This window comes from Filicampus tigris, chromosome 4, assembly GCF_054856515.1.
Source record: "Filicampus tigris isolate MCC_2025a chromosome 4, RoL_Ftig_1.0, whole genome shotgun sequence".
Taxonomy (NCBI): domain Eukaryota; kingdom Metazoa; phylum Chordata; class Actinopteri; order Syngnathiformes; family Syngnathidae; genus Filicampus; species Filicampus tigris.
Genome location: NC_141220.1, coordinates 140,341 through 154,138, shown reverse-complemented (window position 1 = coordinate 154,138; position 13,798 = coordinate 140,341). Strand labels below are relative to the sequence as shown.

Here is a 13,798-nt window from a genome sequence, read left to right as displayed (position 1 = left end):
TGCCTTCATTCACACAGTATGTCACCTGCCACACCAGAGACAATAAAACACTGGACCTTTTCTATGCCAACGCCAAGGAGGCATACACATCACTGCCCCTCCCCCCGCTGGGCAAAGCTGATCACAACCTGGTGGCTCTCCAGTCTGTGTACAAACCTCTGGTCCGCAGGCAGCCAGCTGTGACCCGCACGGTTCAGAGATGGTCTGGAGAGGCCGAGGAGGCCTTAAAGGACTGCTTCAGCACAACTGTGTGGGAAGTATTCAGCGATGCTCACGGGGAAGACATTAGTAGTCTAACGGACACTGTTACAGACTATATAAATTTCTGCATGGAGAACACCATACCCACCAGGACAGTAAGGTGTTTCTCCAACAACAAACCCTGGATCACACCAGACATAAAAGCTCTCCTGAAGGAGAAGAGGAGGGCTTTTGCGTCAGGCAACATAGAGGAGCGGAGGACTGTGCAGCGCCAGCTGAGGAAGAGGATCAGAGAGGGGAAAAGGTCCTACAGGAAGAGGATGGAGGAGCAGCTGCTGCAGAATAACGCCAGGGGAGTCTGGGGGGGCCTGAAGACCATCTCAGGCCACGGACAACCCAAGACCCGGACTGGGGGGGACCTGCAGTGGGCAAATGAGCTAAATCTCTTTTTCAATAGGTTCGATCAGATGCCTGCCTCCACTCCGTCTCTCCTGCTGCAGTCTCCACCTACTCCTCCTGCTGGGCGTGTCACCCCCTCCCCTCTTTTCTCCAAAGTCTCCAGCTCCCAGCTACACCAGATAGCCACCACTCCTTCCTGTCCAGCCTTGGCCTTCACAACATCTCAGGTGAGGAACCAGCTGAAGAAGATGAAGGCGAGGAAGGCAGCGGGTCCAGATGGCATCAGCCCCCAGCTCCTCAAATCCTGCGCAGACCAGCTGTGTGGAATTGTCCAGCACATGTTCAACCTGAGCCTGAAGCTGGGCAGGGTCCCCCAGCTATGGAAAACATCCTGCCTGGTCCCGGTGCCAAAGACCCCCCACCCGAAGGAGCTCAACAGCTTCAGACCGGTGGCGCTGACGTCTCACCTGATGAAGACCCTGGAGAGACTGGTCCTTGTCCACCTGCGCCCCCTGGTGAGCTCCTCAATGGACCCACTCCAGTTCGCATACCAGCCTGGCATCAGTGTGGATGATGCCATCATCTACCTCCTCCACACTTCACTCTCCCACCTGGAGAAGGCGGGGAGCACTGTGAGGATCATGTTCTTTGATTTCTCCAGTGCTTTCAACACCATCCAGCCCACCCTACTGGGAGACAAGCTGGAGCGGGCGGGGGTGGCGCACCACCTCACCACATGGATCCAGGACTACCTCACAAACCGGCCACAGTATGTGAGGACACAGGACTGTGTGTCTGACGTGCTCCTCTGCAGCACGGGGGCCCCACAGGGAACTGTCTTGGCTCCCTTCCTGTTCACCCTCTACACCTCGGACTTCAACTACAACACCCCTACCTGTCACATGCAGAAGTTCTCTGACGACTCTGCGATTGTCGGCCTCATCACAGGCGGAGATGATCGGGAGTACAGAGAACTTACTCAGGGTTTTGTGGACTGGTGCCAGCAGAACCGCCTCCTGATCAATGCGGGGAAGTCAGAGCAGACTCTTCCTACTCAGGAGACTGAGGTCTTTTGGGGTTCAGGGGACACTCCTCAGGAACTTTTATGACTCGGTGGTTGCATCGGTCATCTTCCAGGGAGTGGTCACCTGGGCAGGCGGCGTCTCGGCCCGGGACAAGAAGCGGCTGGACAAACTGGTCAAGAGGGCCGGCTCTGTCCTGGGCTGCTCCCTGGACTCTGTGGACTCGGTGGGGGACAGGAGGATGTTGGCCAAGCTGTCATCAATGCTGGGCAACCCGGACCACCCCCTCCAGGGCACCCTAACAGCACTCCACAGCACCTTCAGTGACAGACTGTTACACCCTCGCTGTGCAAAGGAGAGATTCCGCCGTTCCTTCTTGCCTGCTGCTGTCAGACTCTTTAACAAGAACATTGTGTAGTCTCTACAAACTGGCGGTCATTAGTGCAATTGTGCAGTCCTGCACCTGAGCTCGTATCGTCCAATACCCAATATTCCCCACTACTGTAATACCGTGCAATACTCAACATTCCCCACTACTGTTAGTCTAGTTTTATTTTTATCCAATGCTGTTCCTTACATTTCACTACAGCACTGCAGCACTGTCACTTAGAGTATTTTTTCCTCTGTACTATGTACAGGCCGAAATGAGTGTTCCTCATATTTTTTATGTAGATGTAGGTTGGTGTGTATACACATGTGTATATACACATGTTACTGCGTATATCTACATAGGTTTGATTCTAAATGTTTGCCGTCAATGTTATACATTAATGGCCACATTATGCCGCCGCCCCTGTGTGACCTATATCTTTGCTACTGTAACAATGAAAATTTCCCCACTGTGGGATCAATAAAGGCATTCTTATTCTTATTCTTATTCTTATTCTTTTGAGACCGCCAGCTCTTATACAAGCCAGAGGTGGTGCAACAAAGTACTAGCGGTGTGTTAGTGTTTTTGTTGTTTTTTTTCATCATTTGTTTCTTGATTTACTAAAATTTTCCGGTTCGTTTATCACTATCTGTCTGCAGCCTGGGTATCCTTCCGCCGTCTGTCTATCCGCCTTTTTGCCAAGCCAGATCAAATAGTGATCGCCTATCCACCGGTCCATCTATCATTTTAAACGTGCTTCCATTAGCTCTTTTGAACATGTTCAATTCAAAATTCCCTTGCGACAAGAAAGGAACTCACAAGTACGAACTTTGACGTGAACGCACATTTTGCTCCCTTCGCCAACAGTCGCAAATGTTTGCTGCTCAGTGGGATAGAGGCTTTAATGTGTACGGGGTCACTGGCAGCTCCTCATTTAATGCCCTCCACTTCTTGCCCTCATTTGAACACGAAAGACAAATTCAGATATTTGAATGATGAAATCATTGATAATTACTAGATTGAAAAGAACATCAATGTACAGCACAGATAAATTAATTAAAATGGAACATAATTTAATGTGATCATTGTTTTTTTTCCCTCTTTCTTCACATGCAGAGCTGGCTAGCAGGGGATGGCACTGCTTTACTGGCCTACCCTGACCGCATGCCCATTTATCCAGGAACACCAGTCAAGTCAGCTAACACACCAATGACAGGAATTACAACTAATAACATTCTGGCCGATATTATAAATGTATTTATATGTCATGATTAATGCAAAATATAAAAATGAAGCAACTGTATGCCCATACACAGAGAGGTACAAAAGTGATGACGATCCTTAGGGCCCAAGACTGGCAAGGATCCTGGAAGATTTTATTGACCATTTGTGACTGTTAATGATATCACTTCATGGGGCCCAAAATAGTGGCGCCCATTCCCATAAAATCTTTACAGAGGTTTTCTATCATAAAGTGTAAGGGGACAAACAAGACATTTTTCAATACTGTACAGAATCAATGTAAAGCACAATGCATAGAACAATCATAAGAAACCCCCTTTAAACACTGCCATGTGCATGGTCTGCAATCCTTAAATTGACATTTAAAGACTAGCTGGCTTTAGAAAGTATAACTAACAATTAGATGAATAAACCGCAAACAAGAGGTTAACATCAGGTGCATACATAATATAAATAAAAGACCATTCAGAAGACAAATTAGAGGACCATTGAAAATGTGATGACAGCAAACCACTCGATTTGTGCATTTTAGGTAAGAACGTAAAATTGGTCTTAATGTAGGTTCCTGCACAGTACTGTATGTGCGATGGATTTAAATTTTCATGCCATCACATTAGTTGGACTCTTCTGCATCACTGATGCAGGTAGTTAGTGTCATGACTGCCTGGCCAATAGTGATGCTGGCAAAACTCCCTGATTCGACCACACGCTTCCACCATCATCTGCTCTGGAACTGTCACCACAATGCGGAAGAAGTTGGGATACTCAAAAACCTGTGAGAGGAGAGGCTATGGATGTCACACTGCAGCTGGCTTTGTGGTATTTCTCTGACAAAAGTGTTGAAGGTGCATGGCAACTTACTGTGGCAGGCAGACAGAAAACTGACTGCTCGGTCACCAGCCGTTCAGTAAAGTCAACATCATTCTGAAAATCTGGGAAGCGCTCTATGTCGATTCCAATCTGAAAAAAGACACAAAAATTATATTCTAGAGATCTGTCAGATTAGGGGAGATCGTTAAATTTAATCATTTTAATGTCTATTCACAAAATGGCAAACGAACATCGGGACACACCCTCAAATTTCACACCAAAATAACTGGTCATGGAAACTGGACACATACAGTCTATAGTGTGAAACACTACACAAACCTATTGTTAGTTATCAGACATGGACTTGGCATTTAAAAAATAAGAATTTGCTAATTAGTATGTATAAAAGTCACTCTTGTTGTAGTGGTAAATTCACCTCTGCCTTTGGTGCTGTCAGTGTGGGTTCAGTTCTAACTCAGTGAGGGTGCGAACGTGAGAGTGAACTGTCTCTATATGTGCCCTGTGACTGAATGGCGGCCAAACCAGGGTGTGGTCCGCCTTTTTCCTAAAGTCAAATGGGATTGGGGCCAGCTCACCCATGACCCTGAGCAGGATACGTGGTACAGCAAATGGATGGTTATATCTAATGAGATCCAATACAAGAGCTGTATCAAAGCATCTCCCTTTACAGAGATATTAATGTTAGTAATTTATTGTTTGTTTGTTTATTTTTGTGGTTGTAGTTTGCAATGATGTGGAACGGTATAGTGTCATACTTAAAGTGGAAGTCAACCCAAACATTTTCTTTCCAATATTATGTTCTATGTATTCCCACTAGTCCAAATATGGAATTCTGATTAATATTAAGATTGGGGAGTATGAGTTATGTAGTAAAATCCACATGTTTTTTCTCCAGCGCAGCTGGCGGCCATTTTGCCACTTTCTTTTGACTGAAAATGACATCACAGTTGCTCAGGTAACAACCTATCATGGCTCACCTTTAGAAAAGAGGTGAGTTGTGATTGGTCCTTACAACATTTTTAACAGAGTTTATGGATCAAGTCAGATTGTGCAAGCGACCATAATGATGGTGTATGTTAGGGCTGCTCGATTATGAAAAAACATATTAATCGCGATTATTTTAGTAATAATTGAAATCACGATTATTCAAACGATTATTTTTTGCTACAAAACAAGAACAGTTTTAAACATGTAAAACATATTAAGACAAAATTCTTTGAAACGCTATAATAATTTAAGTTCGTTTTGGACCCAACAACATTTATTAAATTAATTATTTAAAAAAAATTAAAATTCAAATGTATAAATTAAAGTATTGTTTTCCTTTTATAAACAAACAAGTTAACTTGCTATGCACTTATAAATTGCCAAAGTAGAAAAATGCTTGGAGTAAAATGGCAATTTTGACAGAATAACAGACAAGCTATTTATACATTTAGACCTTTTTCTGGAGCCTTTTTTCTTTTGTTTTTAAAGTAATATTTACACATAGTAAACAAAGTTAAAGTAATTTGCTTCTGATAAACTATAAATTTAATCTGCTGATTGGGTCAAACTAATTGAAATGTTGACTGTTACATACTAGTACGTAATCTTTACAATACAGTACTTCTAAATTACACTAGGCCATATATAAACTGTATTACAATGTAATGACCAATAACATGTTTGAAAATTGCATTTGAAGCAATTTGAAACAAAAATGAACACACACAATTTGACTTCATATTATAGACTACACAAGAAATTTAACTTAAAGTCACAGTAATGATGTTGAGCATGGTTTCTATTTTTGTGGTAATAAAAGTAGTGAATATTTGCATAACATATGTTATTTAAAATAAATCCCTTGTGCCGATTGTGAAGTGGAGTCTGTGCCCTAAACATTTGGAAGCCTTGTCCGGGCAATAGATTCTGTTATCTTTTTGTGTCTCTCCATGTTGATGGGTGGGGGTTGCTGCGTACAGTGTTTATACGACTGAGATTTGCGTTGCGGACGACGCCAAATCTAACTCTGTGTTTTCTTGCTTTGGTGTATCATAACATCATCGTAAACCAAACGATGGTTGAATAGATTTGTTGTGTTGCCGGTGGATGCAGAGACAACTTGCACTTTATTCGTCTTTGCTCGCCGTCTTCCACGGCAAAACCAAAATGTAACCAAATAAGCGATTTCGACTTGCCTTGCTTGTTTACAAGTCATTCCCGTGGCTGTTATTGTGCCATTTTTAGGGCTGTTACGCTGTTAAAACGTTGAGTAGGAGCGTGTGCAGTGTGACTTGCGGGGTGCGGTGGGCAGGATGGCTGCCTGGCTAGCTAGCTAGCTAGCTTGGAGAGGGCGGCACGGCGGACTAACTCGTGTGCGCATGCCTCAAAACAACTCAAAATTAGTATTAATAATCGTTTTTTTACGATTATGCCAATTTTGTAATTGTGGAGTGTAATAATCGAAATTGTGACTGAATTTCGATTAATTGCACAGCCCTAGTGTATGTTTAACAGTTTCTATTGATGAAATATATACTGTACTGTACAAAAGTCTTAGGCCATCATTAGATTTTTTTTTAGCAATGTCGTAATGATCAGTAGAAGGCCATTAGGTAGACGACAGACATCACACAAGGCTGAACTATCCATCCACCATCATCTACCGTTTATCAGGGTTCGGGCCATGGTGGCAGCATCTAAAGAAGGGAAGCCCAGACTTCCCTCTCCCAAGCCACGTCTTCCAACTCTTCCGCAGGGATCTCAAGGCGTTCCCAGGCCAGCATGGAGTCATACTCTCTCCAGCATGTGCTGAGTCTTTCCGGGGCTTTCTGCCAGTGGGACATGCCAGGGACACCTCACCAGGGAGGCGTCCAGAAGGCATCCATACAGATGCCCCAAGCCACCTCATCTGGCTTTTCTCAATGTGGAGGAGCAGCGGCTTGACTCTGAGTCCCGCCCTCACTCGTGAGCAATACCCCAATATACCTGAACTCCTCCACTGAAGAGGACACTCCATCCGTTTCCCACTAAGGACCCTGGTCTCAGATTTGGAGGTGCTGATTTTCATCCCAACCGCTTCACACTCGGCTCGAACCACTCCAATGAGAGCTGAAGATCACGGCTTGAAGAAGCCAACAGTACCACACCATGTGCAAAAAGCAGAGATGTAATACTGTGGCCACCAAACCTGAACCCCTCAACGTCCTCGGCTGCACCTAGAAATTCTGTCCATAAAAGTTACGAACACAATTGGTGACAAAGGACAGCCTTGGCAGTGTCCAACTATCACTGGAAACGAATCCGACTTACTGCCGACAATGCAGACCAAACTCTGATGCAGGGACCGAACAGCCCGTATTTAGAGGGCTTCGATAACCCGTACTCCCACAGCACCCTCCACAGAATAACCAGAGGGACACAGCTGAACGCTGTCTCCAAATCTACAAAACACATGGAGACTGGTTGGGCGAACTCCCATGCTCCCTCAAGGACACTACTGAGGGTGTAGAGCTGGTCCACTGTTCCACAGCCAGGACCAAAACCACATTGTTCCTTCTGAATCCAAGATTCAACCTCCAGATGGACCCTCCTTTCCAGAACTCCCAAACAGACCTTACCAGGGAGACTGAGGAGTGTGATTCCTCTGTAGTTGGAACACACTACTCCAATCTCCCTTCTTTAAAAGGGGGACCACCACTCCGCTCTGGCAATCCAGAGGCACTGTTCCCGATGTCCATGCAATGGTTGACAGCATTCCTGACTTCTGGTGTCCACCAGCAGGTTCGGGGATTGCCGCCACGACAGGCACTGACCACCTTACAGCCACAGCTCTGATTGGCCGCCTCAACAATGGAGGCACGAAACATGGTTCACTTGGACTCAATGTCCCCTGCCTCCCGCAGGACATGGGAAAAGTTCTGCCGGAGGTGTTAGTTGAAACTCTTTTTGACAAGGAATTCTGCCAGACATTCCCAGCATACCCTAATAATACTTTTGGGTCTGCCAGGTCGGACCAGCATCATCCCCCACCATCGGAGCCAACACACCACCAGATGATCAGTTGACAGCTCCGCCCCTCTCTTCACCCGAGTGTCCAAAACATATGGCCGAAAATTCGATGATACGACTATCAAGTCGATCATCGAATTGCGAGCTAGGGTTTCCTGGTGCCAAGTGCACATATGGACACCCTTATGTTTGAACATGGTTTGTTATGGACAATCCGTGCCGAGCACAGAAATCCAATAACACAACGCCACTTGGGTTCAGATAGGGGGGCCGTTCCTCCCAATCACACCCTTCCAGGTCTCGCTGTCATTGCTTACAAGAGCATTGAAGTCCCTCAGCAGAACGATGGAATCCCCAGGGGAAGCACTCTCCAGTACACCCTCCAAGGACTCCAAAAAGGTTCAGTACTCTGAACTGATGTTTAGTGCAGGACCCGTCCCCCATGCAAAGGCAGGGGTTGGCTAGCCTCTCATCCCAAGGTCCCCGCCGCCCAGCTCACAGGGCACATGTTTGGCCCCTCCCACAGGTGGTGAGCCCATGGCAAGGGGTACACATGTTTCCTTCTTGGGCTGAGCTCGGCCAGGCCCCATGGGTGCAGGCCCAGCCACCAGGCGCCTGTCAGAGAGTCCCTCCTCCAGGCCTGGCTACAGAGTGGGGCCACGGTAACCTGCGTCCAGGCAAGGGAAAACGTCGTACAAATTCTTTACTCATCATAAGAGGTATTCGAGCCTTGCTTTGTCTAGTCCCTCACCTAGGACCAGTTTCTCATGGGTGACCCTGTCAGGGGCAAAATGCCCCAGACAACTTAGCTCCTAGGATCGTTGGGACACACAGACCCCTCCACCATGGTAAGGTGATGGTTCATGGAGGGAACAAGGCTGAACTACAGTTTTACAATTCATAGAACTTTGTGGGCTTATCCTTTGGGTGTGTTTGTCCATCTGGGCTACTTCCATATTAATGGACATGGGGTGCTAATATGATTCTGGGAGTTAGGGGATTCCAATAGAAATATACTGTAATTGGTTGGTAAAATCTAAATAGACCATTTGTGGGCCATTCGTCCACAAAGTTTTATGGACGTTGGTTCTGAATTCATTTGTGTGAACCTCCTGTATTCTATTGAATATTCTTTTTACAAGATATTGACTGCTGTAAAAATTAATAAATAAATAAATAAATAAATAAATAAATACATTAATGAATGAATTAATAAGTTAATTAAAGGGTTTTCTCTGGGTACTCAGGTTTCCTCCCACATTCCAAAAACATGCATGGTAAGTTGATTGAACTCTCTAAATTGCACCTAGGTGTGATTGTGAGTGCAGATGTTTGTCTCTGTGTGCCCTGCGATTGGCTGGCAACCAATTCAGGGTGTCCCCTGCCTACTGCCCGAAGACAGCTGGGATAGGCTCCAGCACGCCCAAGACGCTTGTGAGGATAGGCGGTATCGATAATGGATGGATGGATAGTTAAATAAAGGTCATCATAAAAACAAAGCTAGAGGTAATTGGACCTAAGATTTTGCACAGTACCTACTGTTAATGTACCATAATTCTGACAACACAAACTTATTTGATAAAGCAGAACTCTGACACAGTATAAAGTACTTACTTAATAAATGGAATGTTATAGTGACTGAAAATTAGTGCACTAATTTGCACAGCAATCCTGCCCACTTGTGATACTGACCATCAAGTACATGGCTCCTGAGGGCATGATGGGGTTCAATCCAGGTACAGTGGACAGCTCATTAAAACAAATTTCAGCGTTGGACTATGGAAGAAAAAGATACATACTGTATATGACACCATTGGGATGAAGTGCAATGTTACCAGACACAGTGGAACCTCTAAAATCGATTTCTTTTTGTGATACTCGGCAATTCCTTAACAATTTTTCTGTCAAAGGGGTGAGTTAACATTTTGATTATCTATTCTAGAGTAAAATCTCTCACCACACAACTCTTTTTTCCATTGTCTACACCACTGTCTTTATTAATTTTAATATGCTATCTCACTGGTAGGTTGCAAAAATGTTTGCAGACAGTTTTGACTTGTGGCAAATAAATTTCAGATTCAAAGTTCAGATTCAAATGTCTTTGTATATATGAAGTTAGTTAAGAATGCCATAGAGGGAGGTAAAGAAAGTGTCAAATCAACTGATGAGCTGGAAACTTGAAAACGAGGACGTTATGGCTAATGAAATTAGTGCTTATGCCACACAGGTTGGATGTGAACAAGAAGAGAAAGAGAAATCATGGGAGGACCTAGGCGAAGTAGTTCAGAGCATTCCAGAAAGAGAGAGAGTATGGTTTGAAGCAGATTGTATTGGACACGTTGCTGAAGGAAAAATGAGGGATGATGAAGAAGTGATTGGTAAATTTGAAATCCAGGAAAGGAACTTGGCGGTACAGATGGTGGTCGACTTTGCCATGTTATTGTTCTATGTTAGAATAGTACAGGAAATGAATGATGGCAGCAGAACAATGGTGAGATGTGATGTAGGTGTGGCAGGGGACTTTAATGTAGAGATGGGACTGCATCGAGGATTAGTTCAGAGACCCTTCCTCTTTTCAATAGTGATGACTAGACTCACAGATGAGGTTCGACTGGAATCCCCATGGACCATAATGTTCACAGATGACATTATGTTTTACAATGAAAGCATGGAACATGAGGAGGAACATTAATCAAGGTGGAGGCATGCGCTGGAAAGGAGAGAAATATAGATCAACTGAAGTAATACAATATATGTGCATGAACAAGAGAAGTGGAGGGTGAAAAGTGAAGCTACAGGGTGAAAGGGTAGCGAGGGTGGAGCTTCTTCAATACTTAGGTTCAACAGTTCAGAGCAATGGTGAGCAAGGTGAGCAGGTGAAGAAACAAAATCAAGATGTTGGAACGGGTGTAAAACATTGTCAGATGGTGTATGTATGTGATAGAGGAGTCTCTGCTAGGATGAAGGGGAATGCTAATCAGACATTGGTAAGGCCATGATGTATGGCTGAGACAGTGGCACTGACAAGACAACAGGAATCACAACTAGAGGTGGCAGAAATGAAAACGTTGAGGTTTTATCTGGGAGTCACCAGGATGGATATGTTTACACATGAGATCATCAGAGGGACAGCCAAGGTTAGATGCTTTGGGGACAAAATTAGAGAGGTCAGACTTTAACGGTTTAGACACGTCCAGAGGGGAGATAGTGAGTACATTGGCAGAAGGAATGGTCAATTGTGGTTGATTTTACAAAGAGGATGGAAATGGCTGTATTAAACACTTATTTTCAAAAGACAGATGAACACAGGGTGACAAACAAGACTGGTACATAAAGTTGGACTACATTATATGCTATGAAGATGATCGAAGACTCTGAGGTGGTGGCAGCAGAGAGCATAGCCCGACTGTTTCTAATTTCAGTGTGTAAGATTATTATTTAAGTAAGAAAAAGGAAGACAATGAAGGTTGTGCGAATAATCAGATGATGGCAGTTAAGAAAGGATTAGTGTTGTGTGTACTTTAAGAAGGAGTTGAGAAAAGCTCTGGTTTATCTTGAGGAACTGGTTGATGTTTAGGTTGATAAAGCAGCAATGATTAGGGATACAAGCAGAATGGTGTTTGGTTATCTGGGCAGACAAAAGAAGATAAACAGACTTGGTGTTGGAACATGGAGACTCAGGAAACTGTACAGAAAGAGGTTGGCGAGGTGGTGAGGAAGAGATGACATTGTGAGAAAATCAAAGAAAACGAGCAGTAGTACAAGGAAAGCATATGGGAAGTGAAGAGGGAGCTAGCAAAGTCAAAATAAAAAATACGAGTTGTATGAGAGATTGGACACAAAGGAAGGAGAAAATGAGTTGTACTGATTGGCCAGAGGGTTTGAGCTGGGAATGACTTTCAGAAGGTTAGGGTGATTAACCCATTAACGACAGGAGCGCGTAACCGCGTTTCTACCACTAAAGCCGGGAGCCCTGTTGCGTGTTTCTCCCTTTAAAGCCAGGAGAGCGTATACGTCATTTTCATTTTTTAATCCAATTCTCTGTCTTTTAGCCAATGAAATGCATCAGAATATACATGTGACATGTCGTGAGTTGTCGGAGTATATGCAGCATGTTTTTGAGGACTAATGAGGCACAGTTGATCACAGAAGCTCTGATATAAGTCACGGCAGTGATATAGACGACACGCTCGCGGACTTTAAAGCCGTGAAACCATCCAAACATGATGTATGGTTAAGATATATGTTCGTAGACAATGAAGATTTCAACGTCTTTGTAAGAGACGTACTTAGTCATGGTGACTAATTACCACTCGATTTTTTAAAATTAAAAATAGTGCTTCACTTGCGTCTTTGATTGAAACAGTAAAAATGAATAAACTTGCGCCTGTGTGAAAGCCACATGTCTAAGCTATAAAATTTTGGGGGAATCATGTTTCTATTTGCTACGGGGGCTGAGATACTATTTTGTAGGTGGCGAAAATGTCAATTTCAAGGTTGACTCCAAAGACGGCCGTAGGTTTTAGAGATGTCTCATGAGGGGCTTCAGGCTTTAATGGGCTAAAGACAGATGGGTGGACCCCACAGAGCCTGATTTCTGTTCGAGATTTCTTGCTGAGCGTTCCAGCGTACAGAGGGTGTTTTTCTTTAACATGTGCCCAGTACACATGACAATTTAGTGGCTGAGAGTAGACTAAACTTTACACCTGCTGGAACCACGTCTAAGTGTTGGCGCAGGTAGAGTAATGCTAATTTTGGGAATTTGATCGAGGTGTGTTGGGATATAGATTCTTTTGCGTACATGTGTGGTGGATGTCATCGTACTTCATTCATATTTATGACAACATCATGCATCAAACCCTCGGAATCACTGAAGAAATCAATTAATTGAATATTAGATCATGGCTGTGGCACAGCTGTGGAGGGTGGGGAGGCACACACGGACACGTAAGATCAAGTTGGAAGGCAGTCTTCAAGGGCCCACAGATCTCTGATCTCCCTGGCCAACTTTACATCATCTTCCCATGGAGGTCTACTTGCAGTTCCTTATAAACGTACTTTGCACACTTCGATCTCCTGCATGGCCTTAACCAATCATTTTTTTCCTTCCGCCATATCAAGGATTGAGCACCTCTTGCACACTAACTTTAAAGGGACTGAGAGGAGGCGATTGTCTTGGCCAAGTCAAGTAAAATTTATTTATATAGCCCTTAATCACAGGACAGTCTCAAAGGGCTTCACATGCCGACAGCATATATACGACATCACCTGATGTTAACCCCCAGGAATAAAGTGCCAGTGAATAAAGTTGGCTGTCTTGATGCCTATAACAGCGCAAAACGTCCTTTTTAAACTTCTTCAAGCTACATGCATCTGCAAAAATATCATAACAAATTCAAGCCCACCCCTGTGCATATTTAGACTGTGCCTTGCATCAAACCTGTGCTGGTCGTGATAATAGAGCTCATAATGTATGAGCAATGTGGTTCTTGACCTGCCCAATAAAATTGACTTGACTTGGCTATATCGGGAGAATGATGCTTGAAATGGAGCCACACAAATGGAGGCAAAGAGGTTGACCAAAAATTTGATTTATGGATTTAATAAAGGAAGACTTGCAGATAGCTGGAGTTACAACAGAAGGTAGAGATGGATCAGGACAATTTACTCTGGGGTCCCCTGAATAAGGTTAAGGTGAAATGAAAGTTTGGTCATAAGTTTGCACTCATTGTTGATG

At 44.2% G+C, this 13,798-nt stretch overlaps 1 protein-coding gene across 1 annotated transcript in view; it reads right to left on the bottom strand.

The window, feature by feature from the left end:
• Positions 1 to 3,321: 3,321 nt before the first annotated feature.
• The window catches only part of tat (tyrosine aminotransferase), a 33,711-nt gene continuing 23,234 nt past the window's right edge, over positions 3,322 to 13,798 (bottom strand). Inside the window, exons 10-12 of the mRNA XM_086027243.1 lie at positions 9,754 to 9,837; positions 4,096 to 4,194; positions 3,322 to 4,007 (exon numbers count right to left, since the gene is read on the bottom strand). Coding sequence (XP_085883369.1) covers positions 3,867 to 4,007; positions 4,096 to 4,194; positions 9,754 to 9,837 — 324 coding nt within the window. The 3' untranslated portion in view covers positions 3,322 to 3,866. The remainder of the gene's footprint in view (positions 4,008 to 4,095; positions 4,195 to 9,753; positions 9,838 to 13,798) is intronic.